The sequence below is a fragment of the Anomaloglossus baeobatrachus genome, chromosome 9 (genome assembly GCF_048569485.1).
Source record: "Anomaloglossus baeobatrachus isolate aAnoBae1 chromosome 9, aAnoBae1.hap1, whole genome shotgun sequence".
Taxonomy (NCBI): Eukaryota; Metazoa; Chordata; class Amphibia; order Anura; family Aromobatidae; genus Anomaloglossus; species Anomaloglossus baeobatrachus.
This window is the reverse complement of record NC_134361.1, coordinates 228580419-228600418: the sequence shown is the minus strand read 5'-3', so window position 1 is coordinate 228600418 and position 20000 is coordinate 228580419. Positions and strand designations below refer to the sequence as shown.

At 52.5% G+C, this 20000-nt stretch overlaps 1 protein-coding gene across 1 annotated transcript in view; it reads right to left on the bottom strand.

The window, feature by feature from the left end:
- Positions 1 to 20000, bottom strand: part of SLC27A4 (solute carrier family 27 member 4) — a 39456-nt gene that overhangs the window by 12232 nt on the left and 7224 nt on the right. The window contains exons 2-3 of the mRNA XM_075323013.1: positions 12870 to 13034; positions 5418 to 5812 (exon numbers count right to left, since the gene is read on the bottom strand). Coding sequence (XP_075179128.1) covers positions 5418 to 5812; positions 12870 to 13030 — 556 coding nt within the window. The 5' untranslated portion in view covers positions 13031 to 13034. The remainder of the gene's footprint in view (positions 1 to 5417; positions 5813 to 12869; positions 13035 to 20000) is intronic.

Sequence of the window (20000 nt, the reverse complement as noted above, 5' to 3'; positions counted from 1 at the left end):
ACGGGGGTACGATATGGCAAACCCCCTGTAGGAACGTGCGCACCTTAGGAAGGCGTGCCAAACGCCTCTGAAAAAAAAACGGATAGCGCCGAGACCTGACCTTTAAGGGAGCCGAGCGACAAACCTTTTTCTAACCCAGATTGCAGGAAAGAAAGAAAGGTAGGCCATGCAAATGGCCAGGGAGACACTCCCTGAGCAGAGCACCAGGATAAGAATATCCTCCACGTTCTGTGGTAGATCTTAGCGGACGTGGGCTTCCTAGCCTGTCTCATGGTGGCAACGACCCCTTGGGATAATCCTGAAGACGCTAGGATCCAGGACTCAATGGCCACACAGTCAGGTTCAGGGCCGCAGAATTCCGATGGAAAAACGGCCCTTGGGACAGTAAGTCTGGTCGGTCTGGTAGTGCCCACGGTTGGCCGACCGTGAGCTGCCACAGATCCGGATACCACGCCCTCCTCGGCCAGTCTGGGGCGACGAGTATGACGCGGCTGCAATCGGATCTGATCTTGCGTAGCACTCTGGGCAAGAGTGCCAGAGGTGGAAACACATAAGGGAGCCGGAACTGCGACCAATCTTGCACTAAGGCGTCTGCCGCCAGCGCTCTTTGATCGCGAGACCGTGCCATGAAGGCTGGGACCTTGTTGTTGTGCCGGGACGCCATTAGGTCGACGTCCGGCCTTCCCCATCGGCGACAGATTTCCTGAAGCACGTCTGGGTGAAGGGACCATTCCCCTGCGTCCATGCCCTGGCGACTGAGGAAGTCTGCTTCCCAGTTTTCTACGCCGGGGATGTGAACTGCGGATATGGTGGAGGCCGTGGCTTCCACCCACATCAGAATCCGCCGGATTTCCTGGAAGGCTTGCCGACTGCGTGTCCCCCCTTGGTGGTTGATGTATGCCACTGCTGTGGAGTTGTCCGACTGAATTCGGATCTGCCTTCCTTCCAGCCACTGCTGGAAGGCTAGTAGGGCAAGATACACTGCTCTGATTTCCAGAACATTGATCTGAAGGGTGGACTCCTGCTGAGTCCACATACCCTGAGCCCTGTGGTGGAGAAAAACTGCTCCCCACCCTGACAGACTCGCGTATGTCGTGACCACCGCCCAAGACGGTGGTAGGAAGGATCTTCCCTGTGATAATGAGGTGGGAAGAAGCCACCACTGCAGAGAGTCCTTGGCCGTCTGGGAAAGGGAGACTTTCCTGTCCAGGGATGTTGACTTCCCGTCCCATTGGCGGAGAATGTCCCATTGAAGTGGGCGCAGATGAAACTGCGCAAACGGAACCGCCTCTATTGCCGCCACCATCTTCCCGAGGAAGTGCATGAGGCGTCTTAAGGAGTGCGACTGACTTTGAAGGAGAGCCTGCACCCCAGTCTGTAGAGACCGCTGCTTGTCCAGCGGAAGCTTCACTATCGCTGAGAGAGTATGAAACTCCATGCCAAGATACGTTAGTAATTGGGTCGGTGACAGATTTGACTTTGAGAAGTTGATGATCCACCCGAACGTCTGGAGAGTCTCCAGTGCAACAGTCAAGCTGAGTTGGCATGCCTCTTGAGAGGGTGCCTTGACCAGTAGATCGTCTAAGTAAGGGATCACAGAGTGTCCCTGAGAGTGCAAGACTGCTACCACTGCCGCCATGATCTTGGTGAACACCCGTGGGGCTGTCGCCAGACGAAATGGCAGAGCTACGAACTGAAGATGGTCGTCTCCCATCACGAAGCGTAGAAAGCGTTGGTGCTCTGTAGCAATCGGCACGTGGAGATAAGCATCTTTGATGTCTATTGATGCTAGGAAATCTCCTTGAGACATTGAGGCAATGACTGAGCGGAGGGATTCCATCCGGAACCGCCTGGCGTTCACATGCTTGTTGAGCAGCTTTAGGTCCAGAACAGGACGGAATGAGCCGTCCTTTTTTGGCACCACAAAGAGATTGGAGTGAAAACCTTGACCTCGTTCCTGAAGAGGAACAGGGACCACCACTCCTTCTGCTCTTAGAGAATTCACCGCCTGCAGAAGGGCATCTGCTCGGTCGGGATGTGGGGAAGTTCTGAAGAACCGAGGCGGAGGACGAGAACTGAACTCTATCCTGCACCCGTGAGACAAAATGTCTGTTACCCACCGGTCTTTGACCTGTGGCAGCCAAATGTCGCAAAAGCGGGAGAGCCTGCCACCGACCGAGGATGCGGAGGGAGGCGGCCGAAAGTCATGAGGCAGCCGCCTTGGAAGCGGTACCTCCGGTTGCTTTCTTGCTCACCAAACAGTCTGTCTCCAGATAATGGCAAGCTGGTTAAACATTTTTTAGAAGCAGAATCTGCTTTCCATTCCTTTAACCACAAGGCTCTGCGCAAAACTACAGAGTTGGCGGATGCCATTGAGGTACGGCTCGTAGAGTCCAGTACCGCATTAATAGCGTAGGTCGCAAACGCAGACATTTGTGTAGTTAGGGACGCCACTTGCGGCACTGCTGGACGTATGATAGAGTCCACCTGTGCCAGACCAGCTGAAATAGCTTGGAGCGCCCACACGGCCGCGAATGCTGGAGCAAACGACGCGCCGATAGCTTCATAGACAGATTTCAACCAAAGGTCCATCTGTCTGTCATTGGCATCTTTAAGTGAAGCCCCATCCTCCACTGCAACTATGGATCTAGCTGCAAGCCTGGAGATTGGGGGGTCCACCTTTGGACACTGGGTCCAGCGTTTGACCACGTCAGGGGGAAAAGGATAACGTGTATCCTTAAGGCGTTTAGAAAAACGCTTGTCCGGAAAAGTATTGTGTTTCTGGATGGATTCTCTGAAGTCAGAGTGGTCCAGAAAGGTGCTCAATTTACGCTTGGGATACAGGAAATGGAATTTCTCCTGCTGGGCAGCTGCCTCCTCTGCTGAAGGGGCTGGGGGAGAAATATCCAACAGCCTATTGATGGCCGCTATAAGGTCATTTACCATGGCGTCACCATCTGGCGTATCCAAATTGAGTGCGGTGTCAGGACCAGACTCCTGATCACCCACCTCTGTCTCATCATATAGAGACCCTTCTCGCTGAGACCCTGACCCGCGTGATGACGTGGAGGGTCTCTCCCAGCGAGCTCGCTTAGGCGGCCTGGGACTGTCATCGGAGTCAGAGCCCTCAGCCTGTGATGCCTGGGACCCCCTTGAATTACGGATTAATTCCAGCTGAGGGGGGCCGGGGAACATAGACACAGCGGTGTCCATGGTCTGAGCAACTGGCCTGGCCTGCAAGGTCTCCAGGATTTTTGCCATAGTCACAGACATTTTATCAGCAAAAACTGCAAATTCTGACCCCGTCACCGGGGCAGGGGTCGCAGGCGACTCTGCCTGGGCTACCACCACCATAGGCTCTGGCTGACGAAGTGCCACTGGGACTGAACATTGCACACAATGAGAGTCGTTGGAGCCTGCTGGTAGATTAGCCCCACATGCTGTACAAGCAGTGTAAGCAGCCCGTGCCTTGGCACCCTTGCGTTTTGTGGATGACATGTTGTTGTCTCCCCAGAGTAATATAGGGTATACAGCCAAGAAGCGACCGAACAGTGCAGTATATATAAATATATAAATATATCTGGTACAGCGAAAAACAGTACACAAATATAACACTGTGGCACTAGTGGGGCCGCACGTATGTGCTGCTTACCGCCCGCTTAGCGCGGGTGTGTGGTCGCCAGAAACCCCTAGCCTGGGTCCCCCAGAGCCTGTGTCCGTTCTCCAGCCAGACTGCATGTGTATAATGGCTGCCGGCGTCCTGGGGAGCTGCAAGCCTGGGGGCGGGCCTAGGGCGTGCACAGAGAAAAAGCGCGAAGCCTGTGTCCTACTGTGCTCAGTGAGAGGGCTGGAGCATGTAAATCGTGCTCCAGCCCTCGGCGCTGCCGATTGAACAACGTCTCTCCCCTACCCTGATTGACAGGGTGGGGGGCGTTAACGAAGCGGAGCTAGGCCGCAGAAAAACCGGGAACTAAAGTTAGAAGCGCCGCCGCCGTAAAAGCGCGGTCGGCGCGTCCCCGGCGCACTACAAGTCGCAGCTGCGCCGCCGCTCCAGGGGCGGTCGGCGCGGCGATCCACACACATAAAGTCCCCCAGTAATCTGCGGGGGACTATAAGCCCAGCGCACAGCGCTACAGTCCCCGGCGCACTAGCACACCCAGCAAGCCTGGGGTGTGCGTGGCCTGCCATACGGGGACACAGAGTACCTGAACGTTGCAGGGCCTTGTCCCTGAACGGCACTCCCGCTCCACATCCAGCAGGTTCTATGGGTCTGTGGATGGAGCCCGGCCTCAGGGCTTGGTGGCCGGTAAGATCCCACTTCCTCAGAGCCCCTCAGGGGGATGGGGAAGGAAAACAGCATGTGGGCTCCAGCCTCCGTACCCGCAATGGGTACCTCAACCTTACAAACCGCAAGTGGGGTGAGAAGGGAGCATGCTGGGGGCCCTATATGGGCCCTCTTTTCTTCCATCCGATATAGTCAGCAGCTACTGCTGACTAAACAGTGGAGCTATGCGTGGATGTCTGACCTCCTTCGCACAAAGCAGAAAACTGGTGAGCCAGTGATCCCACTGGGGGTGTATAGCCAGAAGGGGAGGGGCCTTACACTTTTTAGTGTAATTGCTTTGTGTGGCCTCCGGAGGCAGTAGCTATACACCGCTATACACCCAATCGTCTGGGTCTCCCAATGGAGCGCCGAAGAAACTCACTTTTGTCGTTTTCTCTAAGACACATAATATAGTTCAGAGATGGCAGCGACGCAGAGGTAATGGCAGCGACGCAGAGGTAATGGCAGCGACGCAGAGGTAATGGCAGCGACGCAGAGGTAATGGCAGCGACGCAGAGGTAATGGCAGCGACGCAGAGGTAATGGCAGCGACGCAGAGGTAATGGCAGCGACGCAGAGGTAACGGCAGTGACGCAGAGGTAATGGCAGCGACGCAGAGGTAACGGCAGCGACGCAGAGGTAATGGCAGTGACGCAGAGGTAACGGCAGTGACGCAGAGGTAATGGCAGCAACGCAGAGGTAACGGCAGTGACGCAGAGGTAACGGCAGCGACGCAGAGGTAATGGCAGCAACGCAGAGGTAACGGCAGTGACGCAGAGGTAATGGCAGCGACGCAGAGGTAATGGCAGCAACGCAGAGGTAACGGCAGTGACGCAGAGGTAACGGCAGCGACGCAGAGGTAATGGCAGCAACGCAGAGGTAACGGCAGTGACGCAGAGGTAATGGCAGCAACGCAGAGGTAATGGCAGCGACGCAGAGGTAATGGCAGCGACGCAGAGGTAACTGCAGTGACGCAGAGGTAACGGCAGCGACGCAGAGGTAATGGCAGCAACGCAGAGGTAATGGCAGTGACGCAGAGGTAACGGCAGTGACGCAGAGGAACCGGTGCCGATCATCTCGCTCACAGTCCTCACCTTGTGACATCTCCTGGCCAAAGATCACCGCCTTGGAGTTGGAGACGCTGAAGCAATGCTCCAGGGCGTCCAGACGCAGGTTGAAGTTGATGAGAGCGGCCTCCACCCCGATCTTGGCCATCCCGAGCCAAAAGCCGACGTACTCGTTGCAGTTCTCCATGAAGAGCGCGATCACGTCCCCGCTGCGGAAACCTTCGGCGTACAGGAAGTTGGCCACCGCATTGGAGAACTCATCCAGCTCCCGAAACGTCCACGTGGCGCCGGTGCCCTCGAAGATCAGCGCCGTCTTGTCGGGGTGCCGTTTCACGCATTCCTTAAATATGACGGGGACGGTGTTCTTCTCCCGCAGGTGCTTTTTCACTTGCAGCTTCACCCGGACGAGCGTAATCGCACCCCTGCAAAAACAAAAAAAAACACCCCATAAGTTAATGAAGGTGATACCAGGAAAAATATCAGAAGTACAATGGATCCATTGATCCCTATGGGCCTGACGGATGCCAGAAGTGTATATAAAGGCACTGGCACTTTCCTATAGAGATCGCCACCACAAAGAATGGAAAGGCACAGAACTAAAAGTAGCAGGATATCCTCTACCCATGCTGTAGGGGGCAGCTTCCTGATCGCTAGGGGTCTGAGCACTGGGATCTCCCAACGATCCAAACTATGGGGCTCTGTATACTCCATATATTGTAATGCACCCCCATAGTCCTCTATATATTATAATACACTCCCCATAGTCCGGCATATAGTTTAATGCACCCCCAGTCCTCCATATAGTATCATGAAGCCCCCATGTACCATTATGCAGCCCCCATACATCATCATGCAGCCCCCATATACCATTATGCAGCCCCCATATACCATTATGCAGCCCCCATATACCATTATGCAGCCCCCATATACCATTATGCAGCCCCCATATACCATTATGCAGCCCCCATATACCATTATGCAGCCCCCATATACCATTATGCAGCCACCATATACCATTATGCAGCCCCCATATACCATTATGCAGCCCCCATATACCATTATGCAGCCCCCATATAACCTTTATGCAGCCCCCATATAACCTTTATGCAGCCCCCATATAACCTTTATGCAGCCCCCATATAACCTTTATGCAGCCCCCATATAACCTTTATGCAGCCCCCATATAACCTTTATGCAGCCCCCATATACCATTATGCAGCCCCTATATACCATCATGCAGCCCCCATATACCATTATGCGCCCCCATATACCATTATGTGTCACCATATACCATTATGTAGCCCTCATACAGTATCATGCAGCCCCCATACAGTATCATGCAGCCCCCATATACCATACCATTATGCTGCCCCCATATACCATTATGTAGCCTTCATGCACAACATGGGACGGTGCTGCATATAACAACATATGTCAGGCCTTTCTATTCAGCTTTTAGGTAGCCATAAACATAAGAGGAAAGGCGACTGAAACTGACGACTTGGGTGGGATTGGAAGCCACCCGTCCCTGACAGACGGGAAGAAAAAAAAACAAACAAGGATCGGGCAGGCTGAATTTTAACATGCCTGATCCTTTATTTTTAAGGAGAGAAGCCACCAGGAGAGATGACCACAGACATAAGAGGAAGGGTGGCTGAAACTGACAACTTGGAGGGATCAGACAGACAACCATCCCTGACGAATGCGAAGAGAAGAAAAAGGATTGGGCATGCTGAGTTTTAATATGCCCGATCCTTTGTTTTCAGAAGAGAGGATATGTCAGCAAAGACGCTTCCCCTATTCCCACTGAGCGTGTAAGTCGCTTACCTCCACACACTGCACCAGGACATAGAGAGGGGATTCTCTACTAAGATGGACATGGTTGCTCCAATTAACTCATTATATCCCTGCCATGAGTGGTTGCCCTCCTTTGAGGAACATTTTTTTTTCCTTTGTTACACAAACAAAAATAAATTAGCTTTCATTAAAGACATTGCAGCATTCTCTGTGCTGCGCTGTCTATAGCCGGCTGCAGAAAGAGTTAACTGGGAATCCATCAGCGAGCTTGCTCCGATGGTCCAGATGGAGAGGCTGTGACTCTTTCCCGTCTTCTTCTGACTTCTTCTCAGATTAATATGAGAGAGCCAAGGAGCCGGTAACAGCAAAATGTCTAATGACGTTCAGCCGAAAGTATATGCAAAGGAGAAAAAAAAAATATCCACAAAAAGGTGGACTACCCCTTTAAATGCCAGTACTTTCCAATGCAGCTCCCTGGCAGTAGCACAACAAGGGCATGCTGGGAGTTGTAGTTTCACAGCTGCTGGGATGAGACGTACTGAGCGGCTCCATTATTGTCCCCGGTAAATCTACAATTCTAATCTGCTGCTCCCTAGTAATATCCATTAGTGGAGACGGGGGGACTACAACTCCCAGCGGAATTGTCATCTAGTTTCCTCTTTAATTATGCAGAAAGAGAAGAGGAAAAACAACGAGAGACAGAGATAAGACTCTCCTGAAATACTCCTGATGGAAGCTGCCGTCATTACTGCAAATCGGAGGACTACGAATATGAGGATGGAGATGGCTCCTGATGGAAGCTGCCGTCATTACTGCAAATGGGAGGACTACAAATATGAGGATGGAGACGGCTCCTGATGGAAGCTGCCGTCATTACTGCAAATGGGAGGACTACAAATATGAGGATGGAGACGGCTCCTGATGGAAGCTGCCATCGTCACTTCAAATGGGAGGACTACAAATATGAGGATGGAGATGGCTCCTGATGGAAGCTGCCGCCGTCACTTCAAATTGGAGGACTAAAAATAGGAGGATGGAGATGGCTCCTGATGGAAGCTGCCGTTGTCACTTGAAATGGGAGGACTACAAATATGAGGATGGAGACGGCTCCTGATGGAAGCTGCTGTTGTCACTTCAAAATCGGAGGACTAAACATGATGATGATGGAGATGGCTCCTGATGGAAGCTGCCGTCGTCACTTCAAAATCGGAGGACTAAAAATATGGGAATGGAGACGGCTCCTGATGGAAGCTGCTGTGGTCACTTCAAATGGGAGGACTACAAATATGAGAATGGAGACAGCTCCTAACGGCAGCTGCCATTGTCACTTCAAATCGGAGGACTACAAACATGAGGATGGAGAGGGCTCCTGATGGAAGCTGCCGTCGTCACTTCAAATGGGAGGACTACAAATATGAGGATGGAGACTGCTCCTGATGGAAGCTGCAGTCGTCACTTCAAATGGGAGGACTACAAATATGAGGATGGAGACGGCTCCAGATGGAAACAACAGATATAGCAAACCGTCCCCTGGCCTCCTGACTGGCGTTGATCCAGATGTAGTAAAGGTTACCTTGCAAAATGACAACTATAAAAGCAAAAAGGATTAGGAACGGGGTAAGAGTGTCCCGGGCAGGGGGCAGAGTCCGGGGCTTATCTTGCAACTCTCAAATCTACGCTGGAAAATCAAGTTCAAGGCCGAAGAACACAACAGCTACAATTACTGCGGGTACAAAGGGTGGCACTCGTGATAAGCCGCATCATTAGGCAGGCCGCATATGTACGGGACGGGGTAGGAAAGCTTCCGATTAGGGGGCATCACTCCGCTGTCCGGACCCCCTGAAGTGCAAATATGCCTGAGAACCGCACACCTCAAAATAATCCAGGTGTCCCTTACCTTCTCCAAAAAGGTTCAATGCTCTTGGTATAAAAAAAAAAAAAAAAGGATCGGGCATTTAAGAGTTTAAAGGGTTTTTTTTTTTCAAAACTCCTTTATATTAAAAAGCATTCTGCGGTTGGGACCCCCCCAATAATTCCGAGAAGGTGGCTCCGGACGCCCAAGATCAGGGCTGGGTGGTGGAGGATGATGGACTCCCTCCGGCGGCGGCTTATCCTCCTCTCCCCATTGAGCACGTGCAGGAACATGTGCCGGGTGTGTTCGCCTCCCAAATTTACCCACAGTCTACTTTACCTTGGTAAGGGAACACACCTGCATAACAATGCGCCAGTCGGGGAACTGGGCGCCAACTTTTCTAATTCATTTTTAACCCCTTCACGTCTGGGCGATTTCCCTTTTTTTTTCCCTTCCTCTTATTCCAAGAGCCATAACTTTTTTGACCACATAGCCATTTGAGGGCTTTTTTTTGCGGGACGAGTTGTACTTTTGATTGACACCATTCACAGTATGATGCGATGCACTTTTTATTGTTCCGCCGTTTACGGATCAGATTCATTTACCGTATTTTTCGTTTTATAAGACGCACCGGATTATAAGACTCACCCCAAATTTAGAGGAGGAAAATAGGAAAAAATAATTTCTAATGTTAAATAAAATAAGGGTCCGTCTTATAATGCTAGTGTGTCTTAATACTAATGCCCACCAGGGGGAGCGGCGGTGGTGGAGCGTCTCAGGAAGGTCACAGGGCGATGCTGCGGGCTCAGGAGAGTCGTCGATACTGCGGGCACCATTGATCTGTCGGCGGGCTGTGGGGGTGATAGGACGGTGGGTTCTATTGACCTGACTACGAGCTCCATTGAATCGCCCACAGTTGACGTGATGGGCTTCAAGAAAAATGGCCGCGGAGGCGGCGCTTGTGCAGATAGGACTCCGCGGCCATTTTGTTGAAGTCCATTGCGTCAACTGTGGGCGAATCAATGGAGCCTGCAGTCAGATCAATGGCACCCGCCGCAGAGACGCGCTGTCGTGCGACCCCTCCTGAGTCACTCCAATGCAGTTACACCCCTGCAGATCATTGGCCCCGCTGCAACACCCCAAGCCCATCCTAGACCCCGCTCCCCCACTGCTGCCCCGGTAAGCCATATCCGTTTTGTAAGGCACACCCCCATTTTACCTCCAGTTTTGGTGGAAAAAGACTGTCTTACAATTCGGAAAATACGGTATTCTATATTTTGATAGCTCGGACTTGTACAAATACAGCGATACCAAGTATTTGTATTTTTTACTTTATTTTAAAGGGGGGGGGTGATTTGAACTTTTATTTCACCTTTTCATTTTTTTTTAATGGTATTTAATATTCTCTTTATTTAATATTTAATAGTATTTAATTAGTATTTAATATTCTCTCTGCGATCATTTGAGCTATACACAGTAGTGTATCAGCACTGCTGTGTATTGCAGAAATCATGATCTATGAACGCTGGCTACTTGAGGCTTTCACAGACATAATGACAGGTATGGGGTCATCAGCAGACCCCCCGGCTGTCAAAATTACCCATCAGCACCCCTTAATCACGTCATGGGCGCACTGATGGGCAGGAGGAATAATGCGCTTCACCTGGTTAACAGCCGCAGGGGAGCGGATCTGTAAAAAGGCAGATGATGGCTGATTAAATGAGCCATCATCTGCCGTGCATTGTGACGCCATAATACACAAACGTCATGTCGTGAAGGGGTTAAGGCGTGAAATGCTTTTTAAACCTTTTCCAGAGTAAAGGAAACATTAGTTTCTTGCAGCGTCACACACCCGACCCCGGAGGACAATGGCGGCGCTGACAGCACGTGTGGGCAGTAATGTGATGCCCGGAGGAATACGACCACTGTTAGCACAGGGGCGGCATCACGTCGTGGTGGAAAGACACAGAACGCTCTAAGTGCTGGGAAGAAGGAGGACTTTGTCCGGAGGATCCGGAGTGTTATGGATGACACATTAGGATTCAGCCCGGTACAGAAAGGCCTCACATGCGCGGACACAATGGAACGCTTGTCCGATTATCCGGCCATAATCGCTGATCGCCCAAGGTTTTTCTTGTCATTTGCCATCAAGTGGGTAAGATTTCCACCAAACTTTCCCATAGCCCTGAATGGTAACTTACCAGCACACATGAAGACGTCTTGTGTAGTCCGAGAACAACCCCTTTAAGAGCGGTATATCACCCCGGTGTAGAAGACCGAGAACAACCCCTTTAAGAGCGGTATATCACCCCGGTGTAGAAGAGGTTAAATCTAAACTGGATCTATTAGATCAAATGTTCCTGATCCGGCCACAGTTCGATATGGCTCCCTGCCCGCGAACGAGGCATACGGACAGGCGGTGCACGGCGGACAGTCCCTTTAAATGGGTTTTTCCACTTTCAGGAAAGTACTCCACCCTCTCCCACTACTTAGGTCTCTACAGCACACATCACCGCTGCAGCCAATCGCTGAACACAGCAGCTTGTACGGTCTATCATGATAAAGCGATTGGCTGCAGCGGTGATATCCTATCACTGAACACAGCAGCTGGTTATAGTGGTAATAGGACATCACCGCTGCAGCCAATCGCTAAAATCATGCAGCTTCTGTTGTCTACCATGACACAGCAATTGGCTGCAGTGGTGATTGTCTGCAGCGGTGATGTCCCATCGCTGAAATCATACAGCTTGTGTCATCTACCATGACACAGCAATTTGTTATAGTGGTAATAGGACATCACCGCTGCAGCCAATTGCTGAACACAGCAGCTTGTGTTGTCTACCATGACACAGCGATTGGCTGCAGTGGTGATAAGACATCACCGAGGCAGCCAAAATACCAAGACAGTGGCGGCGGCAGCAGGGTGAGGCAGCACTGGACCCAGGGAGGGATAGTACCAGCGCTGGGGTTGGGGAAGTGATCAAACGATCACAGATTATAGTCCTCCATTTGGGACTAAAATACAGTAAAAAGTCAAAATGAAAAACAAAAACAAAAAGAAAAACATTTGCTGCAATACTACAAAAAAAATGCTGTGACAATCAATCAATCAAAACTATATATTTATCCCAAAATGTAAACAATAAAAGCGTAGTCTCGCACCCCAATATAGTAGACGCTTTATAGCTCTATGGGCAGAAAAATGAAAATGTTACGAATCTCGGAAAATGCTGACAGAACCCTAAAAAAAAATAATATATAAAATGTATGTATATATATATATATATATATTATATATATATATATATATATATATATATATATATATATATATATATATATATATAACACATAGTAAAAAAATATATAAAATAGTAAAAAAAAAAATAAATTATATTTTATTTTACAAATTTTTGATGTAGTTTTTTTTCTAATTATTGCATATTTTACCTTTTTTTTTTTTTTTTTTTAAAAAAAAATCACACTTTAATTTTTTTTTTTTTACCAATAAAATAATTTAAAAACCTGGCCATGTTTGGTATCGCCGCAATCATACTGCGGAGGATAACACTATTTGCCAGGTCATTTTTACCATATGGTGTAGGCCGTAAAAACACAAATGTCAGATATGTGTTTTTTTCCCCCGTTATCCAGGAGGGTACACCAGCGCTGCAAACTCTTCATACTCCGTTTGGATGGGTGAGGTTAAAGAAGACAGACGCTCACCGATCACACTAGCAATATGCCACCAGCATCTGAAGTGGCTGATAACAGAAAACAATAGTAGAAAGTCGCAGATAGATCGTGCACATTATTTTGCCTTCTCTTACCTCACATCGCGACCGATGGTTTTGTAGAAAACCTTCATAAACTTCCATCCTCCGGAGCCCAGGTAGAAAACAAGGACGGCGCCGATGGACTGGAACCAGGGCAGCCCGACCACGGCTTTGAGCAGCAGCAGCAGGGACGAGCAGGACGCCAGGCGCAGCATCTTCCTGCAACGCAAAGGTGATCACAGTCAACACCGGCCCCGATCTGCTTTTATACTGACCGTTATCATCGCTCGGCACCGGGGCAGGTCTGGGAAGGGTGCAAAGAGCATGTCAGACACCAATCCCGTGTGTCAGGGCGGATATAATCACTCCACGTGTAGTATTCCATGCACAATAATACCGCCATACAGAAACATGGACCAAGTAACAAGAGCCTAGAACACAGGTCATTCTGTAAGATCCATGCAATTGTCAACATCTGTTCTTATAAATAAAGCTGATTGAAGGGAGCACCGAGCATGCGCACATCTACTAATGAGGGCCCTATACATTAAAAGGACCAATCAGATCACTGATATTCTAAAACTTATTCTGGCACAATGAAAGCAGGAATCTGATTGGCTGCTATGGACAAGTCACCAAGACTTGGCGGGAAAACCTCTTGGGGACCCTCATCGGGTTTTGGGGGAAAGCTCTCAACTGGCCCCCACTGCCCTGACCAGGAAATGGGGGGGAAAACTTCTTCGGGACCCTCGCTGGGACGTGGGGGGGGGGGGGTTTGGAGTTATTCCACCGGCCCCTCGCCACTTTGGCCAAAGGTAGGGGAGACAAGCTTCTTGATAGACCCTTGCCACCTTGCTTGGAATGTGGGAGGAAAAGCTTCCTGGAGACCCTCGCTGGGATGTGGGGGGGGAAGCTTCTTGGGGAGCCTCGCTGGGATGTGGGGGGGGGAAGCTTCTTGGGGAGCCTCGCTGGGATGTGGGGGGGGGAAGCTTCTTGGGGAGCCCTCGCTCAGATGTGGGGGAGGAAAGCTTCTTGGGGAGCCTCGCTCCGGGTTGTGGGGGGGGGAAGCTTCTTGGGGACCCTCGCTCGGGTGTGGGGGGAAAGCTTCCTGGAGACCCCTCGCTGGGATGTGGGGAGGAAAGCTTCTTGGGGAGCCTCGCTCAGATGTGGGGAGGAAAGCTTCCTTGGGGAGCCTCGCTCGGGTGTGGGGGGAAAGCTTCGCTCGGAATGTGGGGAGGAAAGCTTCTTGGGGAGCTCTCGCTCGGGTGTGGGGGGGGAAAGCTTCTTGGGGAGCCTCGCTCGGATGTGGGGGGGGAAAGCTTCTTGGGGAGCCTCGCTCGGATGTAGGGAGGAAAGCTTCTTGGAGAGCCTCGCTCGGATGTGGGGGAGGAAAGCTTCTTGGAGAGCCTCGCTCGGATGTGGGGGGGAAAGCTTCTTGGGAGCCTCGCTCGGCATGTGGGGAGGAAAGCTTGTTGGAGAGCCTCGCTCGGATGTGGGGGGGGAAAGCTTCTTGGGAGCCTCGCTCGGGTGTGGGGGGAAAGCTTCTTGGGGAGCCTCGCTCGGATGTGGGGGGGGAAAGCTTCTTGGGGAGCCTCGCTCGGGTGTGGGGGGAAAGCTTCTTGGAGACCCTCGTTGGGATGTGGGGGGGGGAAGCATCTTGGGGAGCCTCGCTCGGATGTGGGGAGGAAAGCTTCTTGGAGGAGCCTCGCTCGGATGGTGGGGGGGTGGCTTCTTGGGGAGCCTTGCTCGGATGTGGGGGGGGGGGGGATTCTTGGGCAGCCTTGCTCGGATGTGGGGGGGGGAGCTTCTTGGGGAGCCTTGCTCGGATGTGGGGGGGAAAGCTTCTTGGGAGCCTCGCTCGGATGTTGGGGGGAAAGCTTCTTGGGGAGCCTTGCTCGGAAGTGGTGGGGGTGAGCTTCTTGGGGAGCCTCGCTCGGATGTGGGGGGGGGGGAGATTCTTGGGGAGCCTCGCTCGGATGAGGGGGGAAGCTTCTTGGGGAGCCTCGCTCGGATGTGGGGGAGAAAGTTTCTTTGGAGACCCTAGCCCGGATGTGGGGGGGAAGCTTCTTGGGGAGCCCTCGCTCGGATGTGGGGGGAAAAGCTTCTTGGAGACCCTCGCTCGGATGTGGGGGGGGGAAGCTTCTTGGGGAGCCTCGCTCGGATGTGGGGGGGGGGAGGGGGGAGCCTCGCTCTGGTGTGGGGGGTGAAGCTTCTTGGGGAGCCTCGTTTGGATGTGGGGAAGGAAAGCTTCTTGGAGACCCTCGCTCAGGTGTGGGGGGGGGCTTCTTGGGGAGCCTTGCTCGGATGTGGGGGGTAAAGCTTCTTGCTGGCCCCTCGCTGCCCTGGCCAGGATATGGGGGAAAAGCTTCTTGGTGACCCTTGCCAGGATGTGTGGGGAAAGTTCCTTGCTGGTGCCTCATCGTTCTGCCCAGAATGTGGGGGGAAGCTTCTTGGGGACCCCTCGCTGGGAAAAATCCTTACTGGCCCCTCATCACCCTGCCTGGGATGTGAAGGAAAGCTTTATGGGGACCCCTCGCCGGCGACGTGGGGCGTAAAGTTCCTCACAAACTCCTTACCACCCTGGCTAAGACAGAGGGAGCAGACGCTCCTCACAGGTGAGCCCCTCGTCACCCATGGATAGAAAGTGGGGGGAGCCCCTCGTGCGCCCTTTGCTGGGATGGAGGGGAGAATAAATAAATTGCTCCTCATGGGCGCACGCACACACGCACACACACACACACATATATACACACACGCACGCCGCCGCGCGCACACGCACGCGCATACACGCACTAGTACACTTCTATGCCACCAGTGAAATGCCAGGAAAAGCCACAAGTGAATGGATAAGGAAAGAGAGAAGACGCCGGGGAACAATTACGGTGATTGTCATAGCGACAGGCGAGTATAAGCCCATTCCCAGCGCTGGCGGGTGCGGAGATCTGCTGCAGACGCGGATTGACCTTCACAGCTGCAGAGATCGTTACTATGAAGTCTGGTCGTGTCAGAGGAGCAAATTCTGGATTTACGAGCGAATGGCCCTCACCCTGCGCTTTACAACCCCTCTCCATAGTGACGGGGCGGCGGTGAGCCATGGACGGGATGGGCACAACATCTCCACCGACCTGTGCCCTCCTCACACCTTACTTAAACCCTTTATATACTATTGGGGTGTATGGCAAGAATTATTAGGGGTCACATTTTAGGACACCCCCCTTCTCAATTTGCTGATGTTCTCCACTTTGATGCTCAAGTAACTTCCTACTGTTAGGCCGGATTTCCAGGATTGTCTTAATATTCCACATATGGATGTCAGACATGACGGAGGGGAGCTCTCGGGCCGCCACCGACACGATGGAGGGGAGCTCTCGGGCCGCCACCGACACGACGGAGGGGAGCTCTCGGGCCGCCACAGACACAACGGAGGGGAGCTCTCGGGCCGCCACAGACACAACGGAAGGGAGCTCTCGGGCCGCCACAGACACAACGGAGGGGAGCTCTCGGGCCGCCACAGACACAACGGAAGGGAGCTCTCGGGCCGCCACAGACACAACGGGAGGGGAGCTCTCGGGCCGCACAGACACGACGGAGGGGAGCTCTCGGGCGCCACCGACACGACGGAGGGGAGCTCTCGGGCCTGTGCTGTGACGTCTCGGTCACTCAGCTTTGCCAGGCACAGATATGGCGGAGGCCGAGGCTGCAGGACGCAGTAGCGGGGACGCAGTAGCGGGGGCGCTATTAATTGGCCACATGCGACGTCTCAGCAGAAGTGATGGCCTATTTTTGGGCTGCAGACAGCACTCAGCGAGTTCTCCAAAAACTAGGTGAGAGTTCAGTTTGGTTTTGTGTTGTGTGACGAGTGTTGTGCAATGCACACTCGGGGTGTTAATGAGTCACACGCTTGGGGCGACATCCAACTACGCACCGCCGCCGTCACCCTCGCGGGGGGAGTAAGTGGGCGAGAGAACGACGCTGCTGATGGCAGAGCAGACACCAGCATGTGCCGCCCGGGTTACATCAGGGCAATGTGCGCCCAGTGTAAGGCTACAAAACGGCTGCGGACAACAACGGGTTAATGTCATACAAGGAAACAACCGAGACTTAAGAAGAAAAGCTCATTGACCCCTTATTAGCACGAGTCCAAGAAGATGACAAGACGCAAGGTCACAACCCAATGTGCGCACAAGACTAGCCACGGGACACTCAGCGATGGGAGTCACCATGGGGGAAGTGCGAAAGGCGAAAGGAAGCAGATTATACTGCAGGACCTGCACTCACACTACAACTCCCAGCATTGTCTGCAGACTGGGAGCTGTGATCTGCAACCTGCAGATGAGAACTACAACTCCCAGCATGCCCCGGCGCACACAGGCTGGGAGCTGTGATCTCCAAACCTGCAGATGAGAACTACAACTCCCAGCATGTCCCCGGCACACACAGGCTGGGAGCTGTGATCTCCAACCTGTATAATGAAAACTACAACTCCCAGCATGCCCCGGCACACCACAGGCTGGGAGCTGTGATCTCCAACCTGCAGATGAGAACTACAACTCCCAGCATGCCCCCGGCACACCACAGGCTGGGAGCTGTGATCTCCAACCTGCAGATGAGAACTACAACTCCCAGCATGCCCCGGCACACACAGGCTGGGAGCTGTGATCTCCAACCTGTATAATGAAAACTACAACTCCCAGCATGCCCCGGCACACACAGGCTGGGAGCTGTGATCTCCAACATGTAGATGAAAACTACAACTCCCAGCATGCCCCGGCACACACAGGCTGGGAGCTGTGATCTCCAACATGTAGATGAAAACTACAACTCCCAGCATGCCCCGGCACACACAGGCTGGGAGCTGTGATCTCCAACCTGTATAATGAAAACTACAACTCCCAGCATGCCCCGGCACACACAGGCTGGGAGCTGTGATCTCCAACCTGTATAATGAAAACTACAACTCCCAGCATGCCCCGGCACACACAGGCTGGAGCTGTGATCTCCAACCTGTATAATGAAAACTACAACTCCAGCATGCCCCCGGCACACACAGGCTGGGAGCTGTGATCTCCAACCTGTATAATGAAAACTACAACTCCCAGCATGCCCCGGCACACACAGGCTGGGAGCTGTGATCTTCAATCTGTAGATGAAAACTACAACTCCCAGCATGCCCGGCACACACAGGCTGGGAGCTGGGATCTCCAACCTGTATAATGAAAACTACAACTCCCAGCATGCCCCGGCACACACAGGCTGGGAGCTGGGATCTTCAATCTGTAGATGAAAACTACAACTCCCAGCATGCCCCGGCACACACAGGGCTGGGAGCTGGGATCTCCAACCTGTATAATGAAAACTACAACTCCCAGCATGCCCCGGCACACACAGGCTGGGAGCTGTGATCTCCAACCTGTATACCAAAACTACAACTCCCAGCATGCCCTGGCACACACAGGCTGGGAGCTGTGATCTCCAACATGTAGATGAAAACTACAACTCCCAGCATGCCCCGGCACACACAGGCTGGGAGCTGTGATCTCCAACATGTAGATGAAAACTACAACTCCCAGCATGCCCTGGCACACACAGGCTGGGAGCTGTGATCTCCAACCTGTAGATGAAAACTACAACTCCCAGCATGCCTCGGCACACACAGGCTGGGAGCTGTGATCTCCAACCTGTAGATGAAAACTACAACTCCCAGCATGCCCCAGCACACACAGGCTGGGAGCTGTGATCTCCAACCTGTATAATGAAAACTACAACTCCCAGCATGCCCCAGCACACACAGGCTGGGAGCTGTGATCTCCAACCTGTATAATGAAAACTACAACTCCCAGCATGCCCCGGCACACACAGGCTGGGAGCTGTGATCTCCAACCTGTAGATAAAAACTACAACTCCCAGCATGCCCCGGCACACACAGGCTGGGAGCTGGGATCTTCAATCTGTAGATGAAAACCTACAACTCCCAGCATGCCCCGGCACACACAGGCTGGGAGCTGGGATCTCAACCTGTAGATGAAAACTACAACTCCCATCATGCCCCGGCACACACAGGCTGGGAGCTGTGATCTCCAACCTGTATACCAAAACTACAACTCCCAGCATGCCCTGGCACACACAGGCTGGGAGCTTGTGATCTCCAACATGTAGATGAAAACTACAACTCCCAGCATGCCCCGGCACACACAGGCTGGGAGCTGTGATCTCCAACATGTAGATGAAAACTACAACTCCCAGCAATGCCCCCGGCACACAACAGGCTGGAGCTGTGATCTCCAACCTGTAGATGAAAACTACAACTCCCCAGCATGCCCCAGCACACACAGGCTGGGAAGCTGTGATCTCCAACATGTAGATGAAAACTACAACTCCCAGCATGCCCTGGCACACACAGGCTGGAGAGCTGTGATCTCCAACCTGTAGATGAAAACTAACAACTCCCAGCATGCCTCGGCACACACAGGCTGGGAGCTGTGATCTCCAACATGTAGATGAAAACTACAACTCCCAGCATGCCCCAGCACACACAGGCTGGGAGCTGTGATCTCCAACCTGTATAATGAAAACTACAACTCCCAGCATGCCCCAGCACACACAGGCTGGGAGCTGTGATCTCCAACCTGTAGATAAAAACTACAACTCCCAGCATGCCCCGGCACACACACAGGCCTGCGGAGCTGTGATCTCCAACCTGTATAATGAAAACTACAACTCCCAGCATGCCCCGGCACACACAGGCTGGGAGCTGTGATCTCCAACCTGTATAATGAAAACTACAACTCCCAGCATGCCCCGGCACACACAGGCTGGGAGCTGGATCTCCAACCTGTAGATGAAAACTACAACTCCCAGCATGCCCCGGCACACACAGGCTGGGAGCTGTGATCTCCAACCTGTATACCAAAACTACAACTCCCAGCATGCCCTGGCACACACAGGCTGGAGCTGTGATCTCCAACATGTAGATGAAAACTACAACTCCCAGCATGCCCCGGCACACACAGGCTGGGAGCTGTGATCTCCAACATGTAGATGAAAACTACAACTCCCAGCATGCCCCGGCACACACAGGCTGGGAGCTGTGATCTCCAACCTGTAGATGAAAACTACAACTCCCAGCATGCCCAGCACACACAGGCTGGGAGCTGTGATCTCCAACATGTAGATGAAAACTACAAC